This window comes from Coturnix japonica, chromosome 9 (assembly GCF_054131305.1).
Source record: "Coturnix japonica strain WE chromosome 9, WE-NBRP24, whole genome shotgun sequence".
In the NCBI taxonomy this organism is placed as follows: Eukaryota; Metazoa; Chordata; class Aves; order Galliformes; family Phasianidae; genus Coturnix; species Coturnix japonica.
Window position 1 is genome coordinate 620,659 of NC_140671.1, and position 23,219 is coordinate 643,877.

The following is a 23,219-nucleotide window of genomic DNA, read 5'->3' on the forward strand; positions in this document are numbered from 1 at the left end:
TTCAGTCTTCTTTGGCCTCTTCTCCCAGGCAGCAAACAGGACCCGAGGAAATGGCCGCAAGTTGTACCAGAGGAGGTTTAGATTAGACACGAGTGTATTTTTGACCCTTGTACATAAGCTGAACAAATGATTGTTCAAGTATTTATATAACGCAGCTTCTGAATGAAGGATGTGGTCAGTTTTTCGCAGTAAAGCTTCTGAGAGCTGACACTATCAGAAGAGCAGACCCATGGAGCACTATCTTACCCAGCCTGTCATCCTTCCTGTGCAGCCAACCAGCTTTACTGTTGTATGTTACCCCTAACAGTCAAATGAGGATGGAAGCACACGGAGAACTTTCTCCTGGGCTCAATTAGCAGCAGGACCACTAGAAAATAGTTTATTTCAGCTGTGTACAATTTGGTAACTTGGTTTCAGGTTTAAATGCATTTTGAATGACTACTTTGCAGTTGAGTTTGTGTTGTTTCTGTTGCAATGGTGTCCTCTTTTACCTCCTGTCTGGCCTGCTTGGCCAAAGGCTCAAAACTGAGAACACGTGGCGGAAGGCCTGACCCACTTACAGTAGTGAGAGGCAGATCTTCACCCTGCAGGTATTTTGTCTGTAGAATAAGGAAAAACCAGGCAGTAGAGTTTGCTGCCACACTTGAATTCATTGCACTGTTTGGCTACTTTTTACCCAGAGCATGTGCACAGGATGGAGCTGTTGGTGCTGCCAGCATCTCTGCCAGCAAAAGCATTTCCTGTGAGCCAGACCGGCTCCTGTTTCTTGGAAGACTTGTTTAATGAAGATCTGCTTGTGGTGGCAGCAGCACACTCGCAGGAAGGCCCCATGTGGGAGGTGTCCCTGGGATGAGCCCGACCCTTATCTTGTGAGCCAGCTGCAAGGGGACCATCCGGGAGCTCAGCTATGCAGCTGCAAAAACTCCTGCACTGGCTGAGCTGCCTTAGGACCTTTCTGTTGTATTCACTGTAAAACCAGAAAGCGGGCAAGGATTCATCCACCTTGGTAAGTCAACAAAACTACCTTCTGCTCATTCTTTCTTTCCCCCCCCCTTTCATTCTGACAGACTGCATGGAAGAGCAGTGCCTTGTTGCAGGCAGGTGCAGTGGTTCTCTTAAATAAGTTAGAGCAGTTTGTGTTCAGAGATGGTGGGAGGCTGCAATTCCTCTGCTGTATCATTGACTCCTGCCTCTCAGAAGCAAAAACTGGCAGACTATGTTTAACCTGTGGCAATAGTGCATTTATTTCTGAATCTCCTCTTGCAGTTTGCATGAACAAAGCTTTGCTTACAGGTGTATCTTGGAGCTCTGATAAGACATGAACAGTTCCACATTCCAGCTTTTTACTTCCCATCATCAGTTTCCTGGCTACCCTGGTAATGCTCCACAATGTAATGCTGAAAGTATCAGCAACTCTCAAATGCTTCTGCAGATGAGTGGAAATGAATGTGATGGCTGCAGCCAAACACCCCCGCGTCAGTCAGCTCGTATCCCTCTGCAGACGCAGGGCTGGAAAGAGCAGGAATATTCCTGCTCCTGTAATGAGAGACCAAGAGTTTTCACGACACCCCTTTTAACTCTGTTCTTTTCAGGTCTCCATAGTCTCACAGTTCGTGGTGTCTATTTGCCTGGCCTCCACCTCACCCGCTGTCACCGAGGGAGTGTTTGCAGGTGAAAGATGAACAGTGGGATTCTCTTCTTGTCCCTCCTTGGCTTCCTCCCATTCGTGACACCTACATGCCCTTCGCCATGCAAGTGTGCCACCAACATTATTGACTGTATGTCAAAAGGCCTAACAGTAACTAAACTACCAGCGGCTTTCCGGCCATCGGCTGAAATTATCAACCTCAGTTACAACAGGCTCACCTCTATTCCCAGCGGGCTCTTCGATAACCTGCAGAGCCTCCAAGCCGTGCACTTGCAGGGCAACCCTTGGGAATGCAACTGTGACATCCTGTACTTGCGCTCCTGGCTGCAGTGGCAGCAGAACCGAACCTTTTACAGGGATGTGAGATGTGCCTCCCCTGCTCATCTTCAGGGCCGGGTCATCGCGTATCTGACAGAAGATGAGATCAGCTCCACGTGCCAGTACTGGTACTGCACCCTGGCTTTCTTCTCTCAAGTTGTTCTCATCGTCCTCCTTTTCCTCCAGGCTGTTTTGGTCATATTCATCATTATTTACCTGCAGAGGTTTCGGAGAATGACTGCTGAAGCGCGGAGCACCACCCGGGACCTCTACCAGCAGCAAGCAGACACCTGGTCCCTGCAGGAGCGATAGGAGCTGTGAGAGCGAGGGTCCCCCTCATCGTGTGGTTTATGAGGGGACTGTTCAGTGCAGCATCTGATGCTGACTGCAGCCCACAGCAGGACCTGGAACTGATCAGACACTTGTTCTGTTTCCAGGGAGCAGATCTTACGCTTCTTAATGCTTTGAACACCTCAGCACAGTCTTCATTGCTTTGCTTTTGCTGAATGGCTGACAGCAGTTCTGTTTGTTCAGCCTAAGGAAACCATGAGCTGCAGTGAGCAGAACCAGTGCGGCAGCTCTCAAGCAGTGCTGGAATATGCCAGCTGTGCAGAACGTCAGCTGTGCTTCCCCTGTGCTTGTGGTCGCTCTGGCTGAGGCTGGGCCCGAGCTGAGCATTGAGCGGGGGGTGATGGAGAAAACGTCGCTCGGTGCCGCACCAGCCCTGGATGAGCGACGTCGGGTTTGTGCTGCTTCAGCCTTCGGCACTAGAACAGAGCGGGACTTTCTTCCTGCCCGCTGTATCTATCGTGGCCTCCCCCCAGGGCGGCGTTTTTAACCCCCTGCTGCTTTTAATACTGACTTCATCGCGTTCCTGCCGAGCTCCCGGCGCGGTGCAGGGCCGGCCTTGATGCTCCGTGGCGCTGCCCGTCCACCTGCCCGCACCGCCGGTACCGCGCTGCTTTTGTAGCCAGGCAAATCCGGAATAAAGTAACGGTGAATTATGATGTCAGTGGCGCTGCTCGGCGACTCGTTTCTTCGCGCTCCGTTCGGCTCGAACCTCGTGCCAGGCAACTGCAGCTCAGCGCAACGGCCGGGCCGAGCGCGGCTCCGTGCAGCTGGTGCAGCTCAATGCAGCTCAGTGCAGCTCAATGCTGCTCAGTGCTGCTCAGTGCTGCTGGTGCAGCTGGTGCTGCCCGGAGGGGCACGAGCCGTGGGCACGCGCCGAGCCCTAACGGTACCGGCTCCTCAAGCCCCGGCTGCTGCCCGGTGTCCCGCGGCTCTTCGGGCCGCTGTAGTTGAACGGGGAGGTGCAGGAAGGGCAGCCGGGCCGCCCGCTGCGATGTGCCCGAGGAGGGCGGCCTGCCCGCGGGACGATGCTCCGGGCAGCGCGATGGAGCCCCGTGCGCGGAGCCGCCCTGGAGCGGCCGGAGGAGGAGGAGTCCGGTGTGAGGTGAGTGTCCCCCCGGGACGAGCTGGGCCGCGCCGCTGCGGCTCCTGCCGGGTCTGCGGGGCCAGCGGCGGCTTTGCCTGTAGATTTGTAGCTGAATTCCCCTGGGTCAAAGAATGTCATTAGCAGCACCTGGGCAGGCACCGGCAGAGCTGCCAGGGCCGGGTGGGAGCAGCTCCTGTCAGTGCTGCTGTGGGGCACTGGAGAACCTTCAGGACTCCATGTGCCCACAGAGGCAGAACAGCTGCTGCCTTCAGTTCTGCTTCCCAGTGTCCTGGCTGTATATCCCTGAATTCTGGCACAAGAAAGGTAAAAAGCCTTTTTGGCATCTTCGACACCTGCAAAGAATGTGACCAACCATAGCAAAGTGATAATGAATTACATGGAGTGCAGAGTGATTTGTAGGCTGTGGCAGCACTTACAATCCATAAATCTGGAGGCCGCATGCCTTGGCTTCTCCTGGCCAGGAAAGCTGCACGTCACAGATGCTTTCCTGCCCCGCTGGCCTGAGGAGCAGGCTGTGCAGGTCTGCTGTGCTGTGCTGAAGGGAGCTCTGGCTTTCCTTCCAAACTGAGGGGCTGTCCAAGGCTGCACAATGATCTCTAAGGCTATTTAAGCTTCTTTGCAAATCCCTGCATGGTATCAGGGCTAATGCAACACCTGAGCATGCTGAGGGCTGCCAGGCCTGCTGCATGGGCTGCTGCACTGGCAGAGGATCAGAGTGCTTCCAGGCAGCTTCTTGCTTTGAGACACTGACAGGAAGAAACAAAACAGCAAAAAAACAGAAAACTAAACCAAAATGTATTTCGAGCCTGCATGATGCAGAGCTCCAAACCTGTCACAGCTTAATACCACCCGAGGAAAGGACCCAGGGGCTGGTAAGTGACACTAGGGAATACTGCTCTGAAATGGTTGTGACTGCAGGGAACAGAATATACTGGGAGGAATTTCTTTTTATTTCCATACAAGGGGATTAGGCTGAGAGTTATGAAACCCGAATGCTAAGGACGCCCTCTGGATAACACACGGCTCGGGCCGCATGGCACTGATCTGATGATTGCTCCTAAGCTGCCCCGGCACAGCTGCTTGGTGCCGGGCGCTGTCACTCGCTCTGCAGGGAAACAGCCCAGCTCCCCCGCTGACCTGCAGTTTGGGTTTGCTCAGAAGAGGGCAGCAGATCGCTTTTAATCCCCTGTTCGCTTTTACCTGTGATACCGATGTGAGGCCGCGGCCTGGGACCTCTCCCAGGCTCTGAAGGTGCAAACGTTGCATTTTCAGCCAGTGGCTTTTAGTTTAATCAGACTCTTGTTGCCATTCCAAAACATCAGACCCAGGGGCAGGGGAAAGCGGGCATTGCGTTGTGATGGCTGTGATGGAAACAGTCTGGGTTTGGAGGGCTGAAATCCCACCATGGTGGATGGGAAAAAAACTGCCTGTTGTCACTGAGCAGTGAGAGCAGGGAGCTGGAGTTTTCCTCTGCGTGTCTGTTGGAGGTGGGAAGGTGGGCAGAGGGTGAATGGGAGCCAGGAGCTGTGCGTGTACTATTGGTCTGTGTAGGGCAGAGCAGCGCAAGTTACTGGAGCTGAAGTTCCGTTACAAATCGCAGCCCTTGGTGTGTCTGTCTCTCTTGGTTTAAGCTCTGCTGGAGTTTGGGGAGCTCTGTCTGCAGGGGCTTTTACCTCCATCACTCTGGAGCTCACCAGGAGGTGGTGCGGGTGCCCACACTTGCTCTGTCTCTATTACCCATCTTTCAGCGCGGTGTCAGCAAACTAATTTTTTCTTGCGATGAGACTTTAATTCCCTCCCATTGATCATGGCCAAAGTAGAGAGCTCAAATGGAGATTTTATTCCAGAACAATGCCCCCCTTATGTGCTGTGCCATGATCTCTGGGAATGAATCTGCTGGTGAAAAGAAGCCTTTTCCCCAGGCCGTTTTGTACCTTTCTCTGTTGAATCTTCATATTTGATCAGTGGAATGGATTCCTGCAGGGGGAGAGAGATAAAGCGTGGGGCCTTTATATTCCAGGGAGCTGAGACAATGTGGCAGTCACTGAGACTTAGGCATCATATTTGGTTTCCATAAGTCACCCAGTGCTGCAGCAAGACCGTCTGGATTAAAGCCTCTGAAATGGAGGGCAGTTTCCCTGTGCAGCTGTATGTAGTTTTCTGCCTTTTAAGTTCTCCCTTCAAGTTCATCCCAAACCTCCACCCTGTGCCTGCTGTCCCTTCACACACACTCTGTCATCCTTCTTGCCCCATCCTCAGCTCTGCTGTGAGCTGCTGCCTCTTCAGTCCATCTGTACCTGCTCCCCCCTTCCAAGTGCTGCCAACACTTCTTGAGTTGTCCATAAACTACAGCTTGCTACTTTCCTGTTAGGTTCTTTGCCGGCCAAACCGCACTGAATACATCAAATAGATTAGTTCGATGATCCAGTGCAGAAGGCTTTGAATGAAAGACACTAGTGAGCTTGTTCACTTCCTCTCCTCACATCCCTCCTGCTGCTGTCTGTCAAGAACACCACTGTAATGGTCCGTTTGCTTCCTTTCCTCTTTGCCTTAGACTTGCAAACGTAGTAGGAGCAATATTGTTATTTCTGCATTCCCTACTCCTAAGTGAAGGGAAACTCCCTCCAAGTCCTACATCTAAACCTCAGTGTGTAAACCCCCCTGACGTCAGCAGAACCTCAGGTAGATTTCTGTATCTATCCATTATCTGTAACTTGAAATGACACGTGTGGATCTGACGGAAGGCTCTGCATTAAGTGCAGCACAGTTTGAAATCTGCGGTGACATTCACACTCTGATAACTGCAGAGATCCTCAGGTCTTGGAAGGAGTCCCAGCACCCCTGGAGGTGCTGAGCTGCTGGTGCTGACACACTGAGAGTCCAGTTCCTGCTGCATTGCTCTCGTTTCAAAGGAAATATCAGCCAGGGAGGGAACATCTCCCCTGTTGGGAAGAACTGGGCCTTCCCTGAGGGAGGAGATCTGAGGAGCTTGTGAGTATGGAGAGGTTTCTGGCAGCAAGCAGGAACACTCACTGCTGTCCATTTGCTGCTGTGAGCTGCCTGCAGAAGGTCCCTCATTCAGCTGGGGAGCAAGATCCTCACTGGAGAGCTCAGCTTCAGAACTGCCCACAGTCAGAGCAGACTGACAGCAAGGAGTCTGCAGAATGAAGTCTGTGCACACAGACTTATTGGTAAACTACCAGAAGAGAGTAGAAGAAAAAGGATGTTTCTCTGGCAATGAGGAGCTTGATCTGGGCTGATTACTGAGTATTTATAAATGCTGAAGCAGCTTTTGCCTACTGAGTTGGCCTTGCTGTATCCTCAGCAGTTTCTATAGATGGAGAATGAGTGGCAAGAACTAGCAGGGAAGGGAGGATCCGGTTACATGCTTGCAGAGGAATGCTGGAATTTCTTTGCCTGTGGATGCTGGTTCACCTTTCTGGCTAATTCAGCCCTGGTTGAATCTAGCACAGATGGAAAGGGAGGCTCTTCTGTTGGGGTTTATTGCAGCTTATGTCACTTTTGTCAAACTGTGCATAAATAAAACATAAGCTGTACTGGAGTTGCTGCATCTAAGCTTGCAATGGAGAGAAAAGCATCTGAACTTGTGGGCTGCCACGAGGTGTGTCACAGCTTCACAGCAAAGCAGTTTTTGTGGGGACTCTGTGAGCAAAATGAGAACGCTGAATTCTGTTTTATTGAGTAGAGTTATCAGAAAATCAATCTCAAAAGTCCGCTGAATTTTAACATCTGTAAATGCTTTGAGACTGGTGAGTGAAAAATGCTGGGCAGAGGGAGAGGGTGTATCTGTGGTTCAAAGCAGGAACAAGGGGATTCCTCCTGTCTGCAGCCCGGCTGTGTGGGAACTTCAGAAAAACTATTCCTTTGCTTTTAAAATACATCTGACTGTACTAAGTGGCACAGTGTTCCCAGAATGTTTTCCTTGGCTTGTCCAGTGTCTCCTGGCCTCTATTCCTTCTCTCTTCCTTCTCTCATTCTTTTCAAATAATTCAATTTGAACCTTACTTTACTTAGTTTAGGTTTAATATTTCCCTCAAATATTTAAGACTGATACTTATCTTGAGCAGCGAGCCAAGGAATCACAGAAATTCTGTTGATGTCTCACCCTTCCTTTGCTGCACAAAGGCTTCCCTAAGAAGATCTGTGAGCTCCCCAGCTGCCGCTTGTTGCATCCTGACTCAGCATAGCAGACTTAGTCTGGGTTGCCTTTTGGATGCTGGGACACTTCAAAACAGCACAGGCACTGCTCATCCATTAATCCACCTCGTGTGGGGAACAGGCTTATTAAAATAAAAATAAAGATCCTTCCCATCAGCTGATCTCGGAGTAAGGATGTGCCTGTCCTCACTGAGTGCATCAGCAGCACAGCTGGGCTTGAACACCACAGCCTCTCACACCCACTTCCTGGGCAGTGGGAGGGATGTACAGCCCTGGGTGCTCTTCCTTGATTTCTTCTCCATATCCACATGCTGCAGAAGATCGACCACATCCCCCTGTTCTTTGGATAGATTTCCTCTTCTCCAGACCTCAGTGCTTGAGGCTGTCAGCTACCTCTAGATCTCAGCACAACTTGAACCAAAAGAGCTGGTGCTACAGGCCGATGTCTGAGCCTTGGGGACTTGGTGCCTGATCAGACTCAGGGCTCAGATGAGCAGCAGCTGCCACCTCATGGATGTTTCACAAAGTGCTGCCATGAGTTTTCTCAAAGTGTTCATACCCTGGATGTTACAGGAATGACAGGGACAAAGGCAATCTTTCAACGTGTGGTGCAGCTGGGAGCTGCTGCACTGCAGTGAGATCTCTGTAACTTGGGTCTTGTTGAGCATGAAATGTACGCTGCGGTCTGGCAAGGTGCAGAACTAACAGTGGGAGTGGAGATGGGGCAGTGTCCTTTTTCAGTGTGCAAGGGAAGCCAACTTATTTTCCCCACATGTCTGTTTGGCCATGCATTTGTTTGATTTCTCTCTGTTGTGCTTCAACAGTACGCCCAACTCTACTACCGAACTGCATTACCTGTGAGGGATGTCTTCAAGCCATTTCTCCTAGAGGCTTGGATGCTTGGATGCTTTTATGCAAAGGCACTTGTGGTGCTCAGAGAAGGGAGGGCAGAGTACTTGCCTACCCCATAAAATAATGCTCCTCCACCCACGCCTGGCATAGCTGTGTTTTTCTAGCTATTTTGTGGTTCTCTTGTCCTCCCCTTGCACCCTGCTCTGGCCATAGCGATTGGCTAAATCTTGCATTCCCCCATAGGACCCAGGCATGAACCCAGCCAAGCTTTTTGTACATGTTTGCAGATGGACTTTTGCCCCTATGGTTTGCATAGCCCCCTCTCCACCCATGGACAGGCACTCCAGTGCACGGAGTGAACGTTTTCCAGCCCTGAGCTGCCAGATTTAATTAATCTTCTGCTAAGGCCGGGCCAGTCTTTCTGGGAAACTAGATCCACTGGGCTGTGCATTCCACAAGCCTCCCTTTGCCTGGCGTCTTACATATCTGCACAGGAAAAGTCCATATACTTGTGTCTTGGGATTGGAGGGGGCAGACGCTTGGGGAAAAGAGAAGAGATCAAGTTCCCTACGTCTCCCTCCTGTCAGCAGCTGCCAGGAGCTCACCATAGGCAAAAACCAACCACATGCTGCTGTAGATGCCTTGGCTTTTCCTGGGTGGGCACAGAGGCCTCGTCTGGGGATGCACGCATGCAGTTTTCCCCACCTCCTCCGAGGAGGCAAGTCTCTCCTTCCTTGCAGCAGAGCTGTCTGTGCACAAAGAGCTGCCATAGCTTCCTAGGACTGTGTGGCATGGCTGGCATAACACTGCTTTCCAGCTTAACCCTTATCCCTTCTCTTCTAGCAGGATTCCACTGCTTTCTGAGGGGGAAAAAAAAAAAAAAACAAACAAAAAACAACACAAGGTTTTCCTCTGGGCTCCATTTAACCTCTGGATAGTAATGTTCTTAACACCGTTGCCCTTTCAGGCCATGGACCCCAATTCCCTTCTGTACCTTGAGGTTTGTGAGGTCCTTGAGATAAAACATTCTGAATGGCATGTGGAAACAGGAGTCAGGAACTCCATCTGGACTCACACTGAAATATGCTGGGCTCCAGTTGTGCTCTTAAGGCAGGTCCAGCCCATGCCATGGAGATGTGTTCAGCAGTTCCTTGGAGAAATTTTATCTTAAAACAAAATAGCTCTTTTCCACCGTGCCCAGCACGTTTATGTGTTTTCAGGCTCACCTGCATTCTTGTGCTTTGTCTCACAGTGGGTTAGCACTGGGGCCAGAAGAAACAAACACAAGATTGTTCTGTCTTCTGCCACATACATACCTGACCTCTGTTGGTACCGCGCTGTACAAGGCCACTGATCCCTCCTCTGGGGGCAAAAGGCTCCCATCCAAAAGACCCCGATCAAGCAGAATGCTGGCCAGACCCATTTCTGTTAACTGAGTCTATCTTTCCTTTTAAGAAAAAAGAGTCTAATGGCACTCTCTTCCAAAAATAATAATTAAAAAGCAAAAGCTTTCATGAAAGCATATAGCACTCTGGAGAAAGAAAGGTAGGGACCTTTTTGACTTGTGATGGTGGCTGGATACTGAGCTATTTGCTTAATGTGGGGGGAAAAAACAGATTTGACCTGTAGGGTTTGTTCTTGTTTGATGAGAGGCTGCAAATCTCCCTCTCTCTCAGCTGGTACTTTTTTTTTTGTTTGAAAGGACCTTAGTTGTCCAGCCATTTTTTCACCTTAGCGCTGCCTCACACCACTTCTGACTTTGATTAATAGGTCTCTGAATAACATGTTAATCTAACTTGGGGTCCTTGCCCCCCCCCCCCAACCCCTCGTCCTCAATGCCTCGCTCCAGAAATATCAGAGAAAACACACAGAGTTTTTGTCTCCCTACAGAGCACTTGTAGCTTTTGATTAATGGGTGGAAGGGCCCAGCTCCAGGTTTGTGGCATCTCTCCTGACTGCAGAAAAATAAGCAAAAAGTCACCAAACATGACACAGAGGAGGAAAGTTCCAAGAGCTGCAGCAAGAAGAAAGAAAGGAGGGAGAACAGCTTATAATTCAAGATGTACCCCAGTTCAAGCTTTGGTATTTGTGAGTCTGAGTTCAGACCCTCACCTCCACCTTAACCTTTCTTTAAAATGAGCTCAGAACATGTTGCTGGACTCAGCAGTTCCCAAGCTGGGAGTGTCTTAACTTCTAATATCTGCATTGTGAGCCACTCTGCACATTGCCCTGGGCTGACACTTCAAGCGCACGTGCTAAGAATGGCTAAAGTGGCTTAATAAAAAAAATCAGTCCTTACACTTCAAACAGGACTTGTGTTTTCCCTCTTTGCCTTCAAACTCTTGTCCATTCTCTGAATCAAACTTCTTTTGGAGCTTCTGAACTGATCAGAAACATGTGTTTTGTTCCTGTTTTCTGGCCAGTGCTGAGCTTGGAAAGGCTGTTCTTGTTTTACTTTCATGTGGAGGCCAGACCTGCTGGAAATTTGCTTTTTTTCCTTCAAGGTGGATGATTTGGTGTGACTACACATATAAGAAGCTCACATGAGGGCTTGTCTACAAGGTGTGATTAGGCTTTAATGGTTTGGGAAGTCAAAGTGATCTAGTTATGTTAGTGTGAAGTAAGGACATCCAGCTGAAGGCTCTCATCACAAAAGCTGTTCCTGTGAAGGAAAATGAAGACTGATGTGTGTACAACATTATAGCTCCCTTCCACTGCATGCCTTCTATTTGAGCGGACCACCCCACCATATTCCTTCTTTTTGTCCTGAAGTAACTGGAACGAATCTTACATTGCTTAGCCGCTGGTATAGAGCTCTAGGATCCAAACTAGGCTGTAAGAGCTATGGGGTTTCTTGTGTGTATACTCAAAGTCTAAGCAGGGAAATGCTCACCCTATTAAGAAAAGAGAGGGAAAAATATTCCATTTAGTTCTTCCCTGAGTATTTTGAGCCTGGATTTTTGGTCAGAATACGGGAAGGGCTTTGATTTGTGTAACTGAAATAATTCCTTGTGCCAAGAAGTCCTGCATCCTCAGCCACTGGCCAAAGCTTTCAGGTAAGAAAAATTGCCTCTGGTATCGGGGCAGTTAGCTGCCTTCGTCTGGCAGGAGTCTGCAAAGCTGTATGGCCTTTCCTGGTACCAGAGTGGAATCGCATGTCACTGTACGGCTTTTCTTCTTTGCTTGGAGTCTTCCTGGAGGCCTTGTCAGCCCTTGAAGGACCTGTCATCCAACTCATTCAACAGCTGACATGCCTGGAGGATGCGTCTGTCCTTGCTGACAACACCTTTGTTTCCCATGTGATGGATGGCCTTGTGGCCCAAGCTTCACCATTGTCCACTCACCTGTGGCCTTGCTCCAGTGATCCTTATCTCTGCCCTGGGTATCCACTCCCTGCAGAGAAGGTGAGCGCTTGCCAGTGTTGTGCCTTCTCCCTGGGTGCCTCCCCGGGATCAGGTGGGGTGGAAGGGCAACGAGCATCCCCTTGAGACTGAGTGAAGCCAAGCTGTGTTGTTTACCTGAGCCTGTGTGGCATTCAGCTCTTATCGTGGAGGGGAAGGCAGATAGGAAGGGTTCTTTTCATTAGTCAAACAGCCAGGTTGTATAGGCGGTGTGGAAGCACTTGTCTAATTACCATTCTCTGACTCTCACATCCCTATCTTGTAAATCACCAATCCATCACAGCCCTCTTCTTCGTATTGTTCCATAATTAACTGGACAACTACAGGAGCATTGTCACAGCTCTGCATTTATAGAGAAGGGACAAAGACCTGCAGGAAGGTTTCAGTCTCTTTCAGCTTTTTTCCTCCTCTCTTGAATTTTTTTTTTCTCTGTCTTCCGATTCTTCTCATGACTCCAAAGATGTCTCACCTGCAGCTCTGAATGAACACTGATTTGCAAACCTACAGTCAGCACAGAAGGAGCAGCCACAGAACAGACACAAGGATTTTAACTCCTCTTATTCTGCTACAGATGTGTGCATGTGATCATCGCACGTCTGTATTCTAGGAGCAGCTCAGTTTAGAGACAGAGACTTCCATGAGTACGATAATGCAAGGACTGGGGGGGGGGGGGTTACTGATGCTTTGGTGTTATTGACCCAGGAAGGCAGATAATATGTTTCAAGGTTTCATATGGCTCTAAAGGTTAGGAAAAAGTTTGATGTGTGCTTTGGAGCGAGGAGGGAGCTGACAGTGATTTGGGGAAGTACAGCTTGTTTTTTTCTGTGGAGCAGGTGAATGAGACTGCTGGGCATTGTGGTGAGTTGGTTGAACTGTGCAGGAGATGAAAGTATAAGGGTTAACCAAAACCTTCCCTAAATTGGGTCAACCTACTTAGGGATCTCAGGGATCATGGCACAGGGTGTCCTGTTCCATAGCCCAGTGAGAAAATGGAAGGACATGGTCAGAACTGTGTACAAAGTCTGCTCATGCCGCCCTTTCTGTTTTCCCATTTTCCCCCTCATGTCTACATATGGGATTTCAGCTCCTTAGGGTGTTTCTCTCACTTTGGCTTACAGCACTTGGCATGCTGTGGCCCTTTACTGGAGCTGGAAGTTTTAGACGCTATAGCACTACGAATAATAATGGTTTATAAATCATTTTTTCTCTTCCTTGGCAAATTTTTCAGAAAGGTCACAGTTCTCATGGCTGCTTTGACGGAATTTAGTCCTTTGTGTTGTTGATGTCATGCAGCCAACTTCGCTGACCCCGTGGGCATCCCTTGGAGCAGATCTTGGCTCAGAGACTAAAAATCTACTTTTCTTCCTTATTTGAGGTGTCAGGTAAGTCTGTTAGATGCAATTTATGTCTTTACATTTCGCTAGGCCAGACCTTATAATAAAAATCAACAGCGTTGCTTATTTAACCCCCATCTCTAAAAACCTCATTTCCAGCTCTTGTGAGCTGTAAATTAGACCTGTCCGCCCCGTGGAAACTCTGGAGGAGTGACCTGAAGCTGACCTCCAAGCCATGGGGCTCTTCTTAGTGCTACCTGCATCGCAGTGACCAGGTCACCGGTATTAATATCTGAGGACACTGGATTCCCTCTTGTGAGGCCAGTGAAGCACAGGGTATCTAAGCTCTGCTTGGAAAAAGCCTTTGCCACTTCAGTACATTTGAATGGAAAAAGGAAGACCTGTTCATGTTTATTTTACAGCCCCTTTTATTGACTTGATTTATAGCCCGAGGTTGTGAGTTAATTGGGGTCTATTCCAGGAGAGGGCACCTGGAAAGGGGAGGTGCTGCTAGTGCCACCAAACATATGAGAAAATGCTTTTATAAAGAACAGTTTATTGTGAGCTGTGGCCCTTGCTCTGTGACAGCAAGCCATGATTTTGCGACCAAAACTGGTTATCTGGGCTCAGGGAACATTCCTAGTTCACTGTGGGTGGCAAGGACTGGGAGCAGAGGTTAACCAAAAGAAGATGATTTTCTTGGTGTGCCCTTCATTAAAGCACCTTCTGCCTCTTATGGGTGAAACCTAGTCAGCTGTATAAGTGGGACTGTCATCGCCTTCTTTAATGGAGACTTGATAGAGTTGTTCCCATAGCCTGAAAACAGTTGCCTTTCAGTGCACAGCGTTTAGGCCTGGAGAGCAGATGCCAGGGCCAGCTCTCACCTTTTGCTGCATCCCACGCTTTAGGTGCAGATGATGTTTATTTACATGCAAAGTGTGTGGCGAAGCTGGGCTTTTAGCTGTGTCAGCTGGCTCCAAAACAGAGCTGGAAAAGGGCTTCTTCAGCCCAGTGCCACCCTAACATGGCCTGTTTCCATTAGCAGAGAATAACTGCTGTGGGCAGCCAGCCTGTGCTAAGCCAGAAAATAAACAGAGAGGCAACTTTGGTTTTTGTTTTTATTTTTGTTTTTGCAGGAAACAGCATTGTAGCTGTGGGGTTTTACAGAGCTACTTGTGCAGGTGCTTTGAATCAGCTCTTGCTGCTCCTGAGCACCTGGTGTGAGGACAGGCTGGAGCTGAAGGGTTCCACATCTCTGCCTTCTAAGTTGGTAGGACCTGAAATCTGTGTTCTGTCCCCACTGAAGGTTTTCTTAAAGAGAATGACAGAACATCCTGAGTTGGAAGAGACCCACAATTGTCATCATGTCGTGGCTCCACTCCAGGCTGCTCCCAAAAAAATCAAACTATATTTCTGTGAGCACTGTCCAAACACTTGTTGTACTCTGCCAGGCTTGGTGCCATGACTGCTGCCGTGGGGAGTTTGTTCCATGCCTGACTACTCCTCTTGTTAAACAACATTTCCTAAAAGAAGAGTTTAAAAAGACCTGATAGACTAAGAAAATTCCAACTGTTTCTCTTGCTAGGGTGGCTCTGTCACAAATGTATATGCCCTGTGCTTCCTTTCGGCCATTTTCAGCATGCCTGTGTAACAAACAGTGCTGTGAGGCCACTATTTCCTTCCCAAGGAGACCCTTTCTAGATCTAGATCTGGCTTATTCCAGTGGGGGCAAAGAGAGGACATAAAGATACTGCCAAATGGACCAGAAGTCTTCCTTCCCTTTCTAGCTTTGTGAGGACAGGTGCCATTTCTGCTGCCCAGTCACTCCCTGGATGTCTTGTTCTGTAAATTCCAAGTGAATGAGATGGAGCAACTGTATGCTGAAGCTACAGAAATCATAAGGTTAGCTTGTTGAGTGACGAATGTCCTTGTGTCCTTGCATCCCAGTGCTACAAAAAAGGGATCAGCTGCCCCATCTCTTCTTCCACTTCCACATATTGCAATCTAAAAGCTTCACAATATAGGCAGAGTTTCTGGGGAGAGGCAGTATCCTTTTTCGGATGAACTGACACAGCCAGAAAAAGCAGGAAAGCTTTGAATGAACACTTCTTAAAATCTGAGCACAATCTCAGTAAGCTTTTCCATCTGTAGGATGTGTGATCTCATTTCTGGGCCTCGGAGGAATAATTTGGGAATTACTTTCTTTGTTCTGCACACACAAAATCCCCTTTGCTTCAAGAAGCCTTTCCTTCCAAAAAGGAGGATGCATCTCATGAGTGCCCTGTGTTCTTTGGGCTGTAGCTGTATTTGCACTGCAGACCTAAGATGATGTTGTGCATTGTTTGATTGCTTATCTGTTTTAAACTCCTCCAGGTTGCTTTACCAATGAGTGCCTTTAGAAAGCAGACTTGCTGGAAATCAGAATGAATTTTGTAACTTAGAGTTTGTCTGAATGGTGGAAAGAAATGTCAAGATCAGCCAGGTCAGCACGTGTATCATGTATTGATCTTGGCATATTGCTGCACTGGCCCTTTTCCTACCCCAAAGAGGTGCAGAGCTCAAAGGTTAACACACCTTTAGCAAAGATCCCTCTTCCTCTCGTCATCCCTCCGTCAGCCCCACAGGGGAAGGTGCTGTTCCAGGAGCAGCAGCCATCCCCAGGCATCTCTTGGCAGCTTCTCCCAGCTTGCAATGAGCAGCAGAGCCTACAGGCAGCTGCAGGAGGCTGCTGCTGGGCAAGGCAGCCGATGGGTCCCTGTGGAGCTGAACCTCCTAAATTCTGTTCAGTCGGCTCACTGGAGCTCTGCGGCAGGGATCTGTGTTTCTAATTCATCACCGGCTGACATGAACAGGAAATAAAAAGAGCAATTTACCCTTCATTTCTCTTGTGCAATGAGCCTTTTTCTTTAAGCCATCAGCCCCTTTATCTTTGCCATCAGAGTGGCCATAGTACAGCTTGTTTTCATCTGTTTCTGGATGTAGCTTGAACTTTCAGGGCACTTGTTTAGCCCCAGTCACATAATCCGCTCTCTCACTCTGAACAAATAGATTGCTCCTGGGCCGCACTGCTCTTCCTCGTCCTATTGTAGTGCCGCCATAGAGAGGTTGGGGCACTTCAGTATGTGCTGAGGAGGCTGTTTTCTTTGACAGCAAACCCACAGGTGTCAGTGATTTGTGAAGTAACTTTGGCTCAGCCCTGCCGACTGGAGAGGGGCCGGGAGCAGCTGGAAGCTGAAGTTCGGGATGGTGCTCAGTCATCCCTCAGGTGTGATTTCACAGCACGTGTTGTTTTGCCACAGCTCAAAGCTGGGAATCGGAGGAAGTTTCCTTCGCTGAGGGATGCGCTGGATGCAGCCCGTGACGCAGTACGGCAGAGCTCGGGGGTCTCCCTGCTCGTACAGCTCCCCCAGGCTCATCCTACTCCCTCTGATCGGCAGAGGGCACCCACAACCTGGACAGAGTCCTGGGGACGCGCTCGCTCTGCAGTTTCCATTAGCGAGCAGGGGAAAATGGGACGGAGCTCCCGCTTTGGGGTGAATTTCACTGCCATGTGGGAAGAACTCCGGGCTGGGAGCTGCTTGCTCCAGCCAGACTGAGGGAACGGCTGTATGGGCTGTTGTGCAAAAAGAGCCACATAATCCCATTGCCTGCCCACCTGGCTCATACAGACAGGACAGTCCCTGCTCCTCTGCTGCCAGAAGCAGAAGCAGCAGTGGACGCAGTCAGACATAACAGGTGTGTGGAGGGAGACTGCTCCTTCTGCCCTTCCTTTGCTACACAGTTCGGATGGTCTGGAGAGGTTTTCCAGGGAATGCATCTCTGGACACACCTGTGTGTGGCTCCTCTGCCTTCTACCCCGTGTGATCCAGAGAAAGGCAGTGTCAGTGTTGGTGCTGACTATTTTACAGCTTCCTGCTAAAACTTCACTTGGCTTTTTCAAATGTGGCCATCACAAACCTGTCAGGTCTCTCTGCTTCTCTTCTCTACAGACACAGGTGGAAAAAATTGTACTGTGCTGCCTCCTTTGCACTGGATGCAAACCAGCCATGTGTGATTGTGGGGGAAGCTGACAGCTAAAAAAAGAAGTTGATTTTTTGTTTTGTTTTGTTTGTTTTGTTTTTCCTACTGATTGCTTCTCCAACAGACAAACAGTGGACCATAAAGGCGGACTAAAGGCAGATTCCCTTTTCATTTTGAAATGCACAGTTGATTGTGCATAGACATCCTCGCCTTCCCCCAGTGCTGTGCTCCAGATGAAGCAGTCCGGCCTTTAGAGTTAAACCAATTCTGATCACTGGGCTTTGGTTGCTAATATCATCTCCCTGTCAGAGAGGCATGTGTTTCCATATACCAGCTGCCATTGAACTGGTGATGATATTACTTGCCTCCTGATTTATTGTCAGAATGGTCTCCTAATCTCTGTTTCATGTATGGGAATCTAGAAGACCAGCACTGATTGAATCAGCCTCATTCCAGGTTTCAGTGCTACAGCTGAAGTTGGGGTCAGGCTGACTGATGTCTCAGCTTTTATTCCTTTGTGCCTTTCTGTCCTATTTTAATTTCATTTATTGCCTTCCTAATTGTGGTTGATAAGGAATAAGCAATGAATCACGCAGGAGAGCCTCTTGCTGTTTCTTATGCATCTGTTCATGAGTGTCACCTAAATCCCAAACCAAATTTGTCAGGTGCTTGATTTCTTTTTCATTCATGTATGTGTTAAGTGGTATTTTCTAGCATGAGCTAGAAAAGCAACAGAGGCTGGAAAACTACAATAGAGACATTCCTTGGAGGTTTCTTTTCCCACACAGAGATGTAGAAAATGATCCTCAGTGCAAGTTATTTCCTTCCGGTCTTCTGGAGAATTGTTCCTCTAGTGGTGCGAACACGATGTAACTGGCCATGAGACTGAGTGGATGAATCAAACAAGGAAAATTTGGCCCAGTGTTCCTAAAGACAGACGACTTTTTAACTGTATTTAATTGCTATTGATGCTGTCACATTTGTATAAGTAAGCAATCTTTGTACCAGCCAGTACAGGGCTGCTTATCCCAGATGTGCTTTTCCAGAAGAGAATAAAAGATGCTTCTGTAAACTGCAGAAGACAACAGTGATTCTGGAAAATGGTGGCTGGGAGCAGAGAGCTTTGTAATGGGGTCTGTAGAGATGTACCAGGAAAGTGTTTGTGAATGGCAGGATGGAACACAAAGTACCAGTCACAGGTGGTTTAGGTTAAGGTAAGTTTCTCTGGCCATTATTTAATTTCATGTAAGTTCCTCAGAACAGCTTCGTTTGATCAGGTGAGAAGGTCTGACGTTCATATCTTCAGTACAACACCAGTGAAATGTCTATACCTTTCTTCAACTCTTAACTTACCATTTTTGTTTCTGGGATCAATTGCCCAAGGACAGTTCCTCATTACTGCCCTGAATTCTTTGATCTCCATGCAGTTGTTGCTGAATAGATAGCCTATATTGTGGGAAATTAAATAATTTAGCTTTATTCTTTGTGTTTGGCAGTGAGGAGCATGTGAGCTCAGAGCTGATATTTTCTGTTGGCACCTGCTACTCATCCACATCTGGCCATTGCTAAAACTCTGACACAGGAAAGGGGTTCCAATTTTCTGGGTTGGAGTCAGTGCTTAGATTTTACTGTTTCTTCTTCATGGAAAATCTTGATGTAGGAAAAGTTTTCCAGGAAACTGTATTTCTAGTGCAGCCTGGGAAGAAATGGTAGCATGTTGTGTTTGTGAAAATTGTGCTTGCTTCCCAAGTGAGAGTCAGACTCCACAACATTAAGAGCCTTTTACAAGGTAAATACTTTCCAGGACATGATAGTGTCAAAGCAGATGGTCCTTTGGATTCCTGCCATGCAACATGCTTCCTGGATTTATTACTACAGCATTTCGTGCTCTGTACATCAGGATCCTTTGGGTGACATTTTTTAATCACAGTTTAACTCAAGACCATGTTGAAAACTCAAAGGATTCTTTGGTATAACCATCATCATTTTAAATGAAGGTTCTTTTGATTTTATTACAGTTGCAGAAGTTTGGTTTAGGTGTTTTAATCTGGCAGTCTCAACTAAATGCCAAGGGGAGGTAGAGAAAATACTCTTCTGATGTCTTCATGCTGTGCTGTTTTCACAAGTGGCTCTGCTAGAGAATGGGTTTGTTACACAGGAGTGAGAACAAGAGCAGAGATAGTATATGTTCAGCAGAAACAAGACATCAGAAAGAATTAATTCTCATCTCCTTTGCACTTGGTGGAGTTTACTAGGAATAATTCCAGTGTGTGTGGTTGCTGCAATCCTCCAGGTACTTCAAAAGAGGAGTTGAGACTATGTAAGGATTATGATTACGCTTTTTCTCCTGATTCTGTGTCTGACTACCTGGAGCTGTGACCTGCAGCCACTACAGATCTGGGGCTCCAGAGATGATTTGAATCATGTGATGAGAACCTCGTGGCTTCCAAGAATGTTTTTGCTGGGAGAAAGATCTTCTTGGCTGGCCTAGGGTTGATGAATTTGGAGTTGTTTCATGCCTGAAGCAGAGAATTCTATGTTCAGTTTTACCCAGCTTAAAACAAGCCGTGTTTGTTTGAAATGTTGCTGCTGATACAGCGCAGGGTAGGGAATACAGAGCACTGGGCCAAAGAGAAGCCCTGAAATGAGGGCACTGCCTGAGAGAGACTGTGTGGAGTGAGGGCAGACAGAGGGAAGGAAGCTGCCCGCTAATTGAAAGTGCATCTTCCCGTCAGTCATGGATTTGCCCATCAATCATTCTGGCACCAACAGGATCTGACATCAGTGGGGAATTAAATAAACTCTTCTCTCTTTAGGGACCTGCTGATGGAAACCTGTAGGGGGGAAGTGGGCAGAGGAGAGCAGGAAGTGTGTGCATGGGGGAGGAACAGTCTCGGTGGTCCCCTGAGATGCTGCAAGTCTGCGTCTTTCCTCTTTCTTACACCAAGCCAAAGGGAATTTTCAGTGATTCCCCAAAAAGTTGAATTTAAAGCTGGTAACAGGCTGAGCTCACCTCTGTTTAAGTAAACAAACATCAATAACAGTATCCTATGGTGATTGCCCTGAAATCTCAGTGATGCTCTGTGCAGCTGAAAGGCTGTTTTCATCCCTGGGTATTGTTGGACTGGAGAAACTGAGAGATGAATCTTGACCAGAATTTTGAAGGGCACTGGGGATACAAGTGGATTAAAGCAAAGGGCTAGAAAGCAGGACTCTGGATTCCTGCTGTGAATCTGTATCTACAGTAAATTAGGAAGTGATGGGATGAAACGGGACATTGCAGATTGGATCTGGCTGAACTCAGAGGCTCAGTGCAGGCACAGCAACTTGTTTTCCTGCTGGCCTGGCCATCACCAGTGGGTCAGCTGAGTAGATACGTGTCTCTGTGTGTACGTGTGCTCGTGTGGAGGGCTGCAGAGCAGCTGGAAACCATCCGGGCACTGACAAGTCCCCTGATGGACCTCCACTGACATGGAGCGGCTTTGGTTTCAGGAAATCCAAAGGGAACCTGTCACTAATTAGACACACAGCTAATTAACGAGAAGCAAACAAAGAGCAGCAGCTTGTGTTTTGGGAAAGCTCAGCCTTAGTAGCCATGGATGTCTGTTCCTCCCTTTCAAACCATTTCAAAAACAAACAAAGTGGGGGAGACTTGCATTTCAAAGCAACACAAACACAGCCAACCTCAGAAAGCCTTCCAGAAGGGTTGTCCAAGAGTGGGATTTAGCAGTGAAAGGAAAAAGGGCACTCCTGGTCTAATGAGACCTTCTCTGTCTCTAGACTAGGGCCCTCGGAATCCCCAGTGTGCATCTCTTATCCATTAGCTTTTAATTTGTCTTTCTCCAAACAAATACTCCTGTTAAAATTTTAGGAGGTGGATGAGGAGGACAGGCAGGTGTGGAGACATGAGCTGCCATTTTGTGCTTTGCTGCTGCCCAACTCTTACAGCTGTGAGGCATTCTAATTAAAAAAATAAATAACTGCACCATTTTTTTATTGCTGTTGTACGATGTTTTATTGTGGGTTGGCTACAAGGACAGGACAGTAACTTAAATAAGTAAAATTTATCTAGGCCATGTAAACAGGTGTCCCAGAGTGGATCAGGATCTGGCTGAGTGCTAATATCTTTAATGAGGGAAGTGTGCTTTCAGGATGGAAGGAATCTAAAGCTGTAATCCTGGTTATGAGTTCTCCTCTAACCATGACACAGCTTCCTTAGGGCCTGATCCTGCCTAAGCACTGTCTGTGTCCCAAGTCCTGCCCCACGCAATCACTTCTGACTGCCTTCAAATACACCAGTGCTCACAGGACTTGTTAGCTGAGGTCTGCAAAGTGCTTTGGACATGAAGCATGGTAAGAATGCCAGGTTATGTGGTATTAGGTGTATTTCCTAGAGCCACGCACATAATGAAGGGAGAAACTCAGCTTTCAAAAATCAAGGCAGTTTCTAGCCTTTCTAATCTCAGGAAAAAAGAATAATCTGGAAAACAGAACTCAGGGCTCAGAAATCAAGGCAAATTTAAAGGAAAATAACAGCTCGCCAAATAATGCTATTTTAACACTAGTGTCATGGTTTGGGGGACATGACACATGAGAAACTGAGTACTTGCATTTGCCCCAACATGAATGTGCTTTGAATATTTATTTAAAGAAAATGCATTTTTAAGCTTCCTGTATATTCAATATTCAAATTATTAGCTTTATCACTACTGTCTACTGAGATGGTGTTTGCCCTCAGATCAGCCTATCAGCAGATCTATCTATTTTGTTCTTAATTCTTGGAGGAAGGACAGTATTAATGGATGGAGAAAAGGCTGGGAGCGGTGGGTTCACTCCCAGTGCTGTCAGGGGCTTGTTGTGGTCCTGCTGGGATCAGAGCTGCCAGGCTGTGCAGTGGAGCAAGGAGCACCTCCCTGCTTCCATGGGATGCTGTGGTGTTTAGCTCATGAGTATTTTTAAAGCACTCAGCTCCTGGACCAGCAGGAATGATCAGAGTGCCTGGCATTGCACTGCAATAGTAGATCATCAAATGCACTCCCAGTAGATTATTTTTTTCAACATTCAAACATTCATCTGGCTTTGCTCTTTTATGGCCTGACTTGAAACTGGCTTATACTCTGCTATCAGCATGGGTGTTTATTGCTGTCAGTGAGACTGTTCAAAGAACCAGCAAAGCCAAAAGATTCCTTCTGATATTATTTTGGCTCATATCTCAAATATATATCAGATTTAAAAAATAAATAATAAAAAAATCAATGGCTTCAGCTTACAACGAGTGAGGAGCATAGCAACTTTTCCAGACACACACCGATTCTGCTGTGCCTCCTCCCTGTTACTATCCTGAGCTTCCATGAAAGTTATTGGAGGCAAATACCTATACCACTTTGTCAAGAAAACACGGTGTGACACTTCAGTTCCTCCTTCTAGGGTGGCACTTAGCTCTTTAAGGAAAAAAATACTGAGACACTGCAAAAACTCTTCAAGGTACAAAGCAAAATAAGAAGATAATGAGAATTTTCTACTCAGCCACTTCTTCCTGGTAGAGGGCTGTTTCAGATGGCATTGGGTTTCTTTAGCATGCTCAGAGCTTGGAAATATGCCCTTGATATCAGCCCACAGGAACGTGGGCTTGTGCTGCTTTATTGTCTAATGGATGTTTCACTTGATCTCTCCATGCAAACACATTGAGCATATGCTCAGATCACTCAGAGAAAACCGAACCCCACTTATGTTCTTAGAGTGTAATCCCTTAATTTTGATTATTGTGTTGCACAGGAGCAACAGGTAACTAAATCCATGTGGGTTCAAACTGGCAGCTGATCGTCCCACACACACTGTTCAGCTGGTGAGCTGCATGCAGTGTAGGGGCTGCTTTGCCTAATTGCTTACTGCTGATGTATGAAACATTAATATGTTGGAACAGAAACACCAGATTACAGCAGTTCGTATTAAGTGAACAGATGCAATGGAAAATTGTGTCATGGAGTGCAAGCCTCTTTGGATTTATTTTG

The 23,219-nt window shown here is 47.7% G+C and overlaps 1 protein-coding gene across 3 annotated transcripts; it reads left to right on the forward strand.

Annotated features, from left to right (window-relative positions):
* Positions 1 to 131: 131 nt before the first annotated feature.
* GP1BB (glycoprotein Ib platelet subunit beta) lies at positions 132 to 2,978 on the forward strand. 3 transcript variants are annotated; one of them, XM_085555478.1, is made up of 3 exons: positions 132 to 1,006; positions 1,294 to 1,376; positions 1,593 to 2,978. In XM_085555478.1, the coding sequence occupies exon 3, from the start codon at positions 1,679 to 1,681 to the stop codon at positions 2,276 to 2,278; it is 600 nt and encodes a 199-aa protein (XP_085411604.1). In that variant the 5' UTR covers positions 132 to 1,006; positions 1,294 to 1,376; positions 1,593 to 1,678; the 3' UTR covers positions 2,279 to 2,978. The 3 variants fall into 3 exon arrangements, with proteins under 3 accessions (XP_085411604.1, XP_085411603.1, XP_085411605.1); XM_085555477.1 differs by lacking the exon at positions 1,294 to 1,376 and having other exon boundaries at positions 428 to 590; positions 681 to 1,006; XM_085555479.1 differs by lacking the exon at positions 1,294 to 1,376 and having other exon boundaries at positions 681 to 1,006; positions 1,593 to 2,094; positions 2,189 to 2,978.
* Positions 2,979 to 23,219: the final 20,241 nt, after the last annotated feature.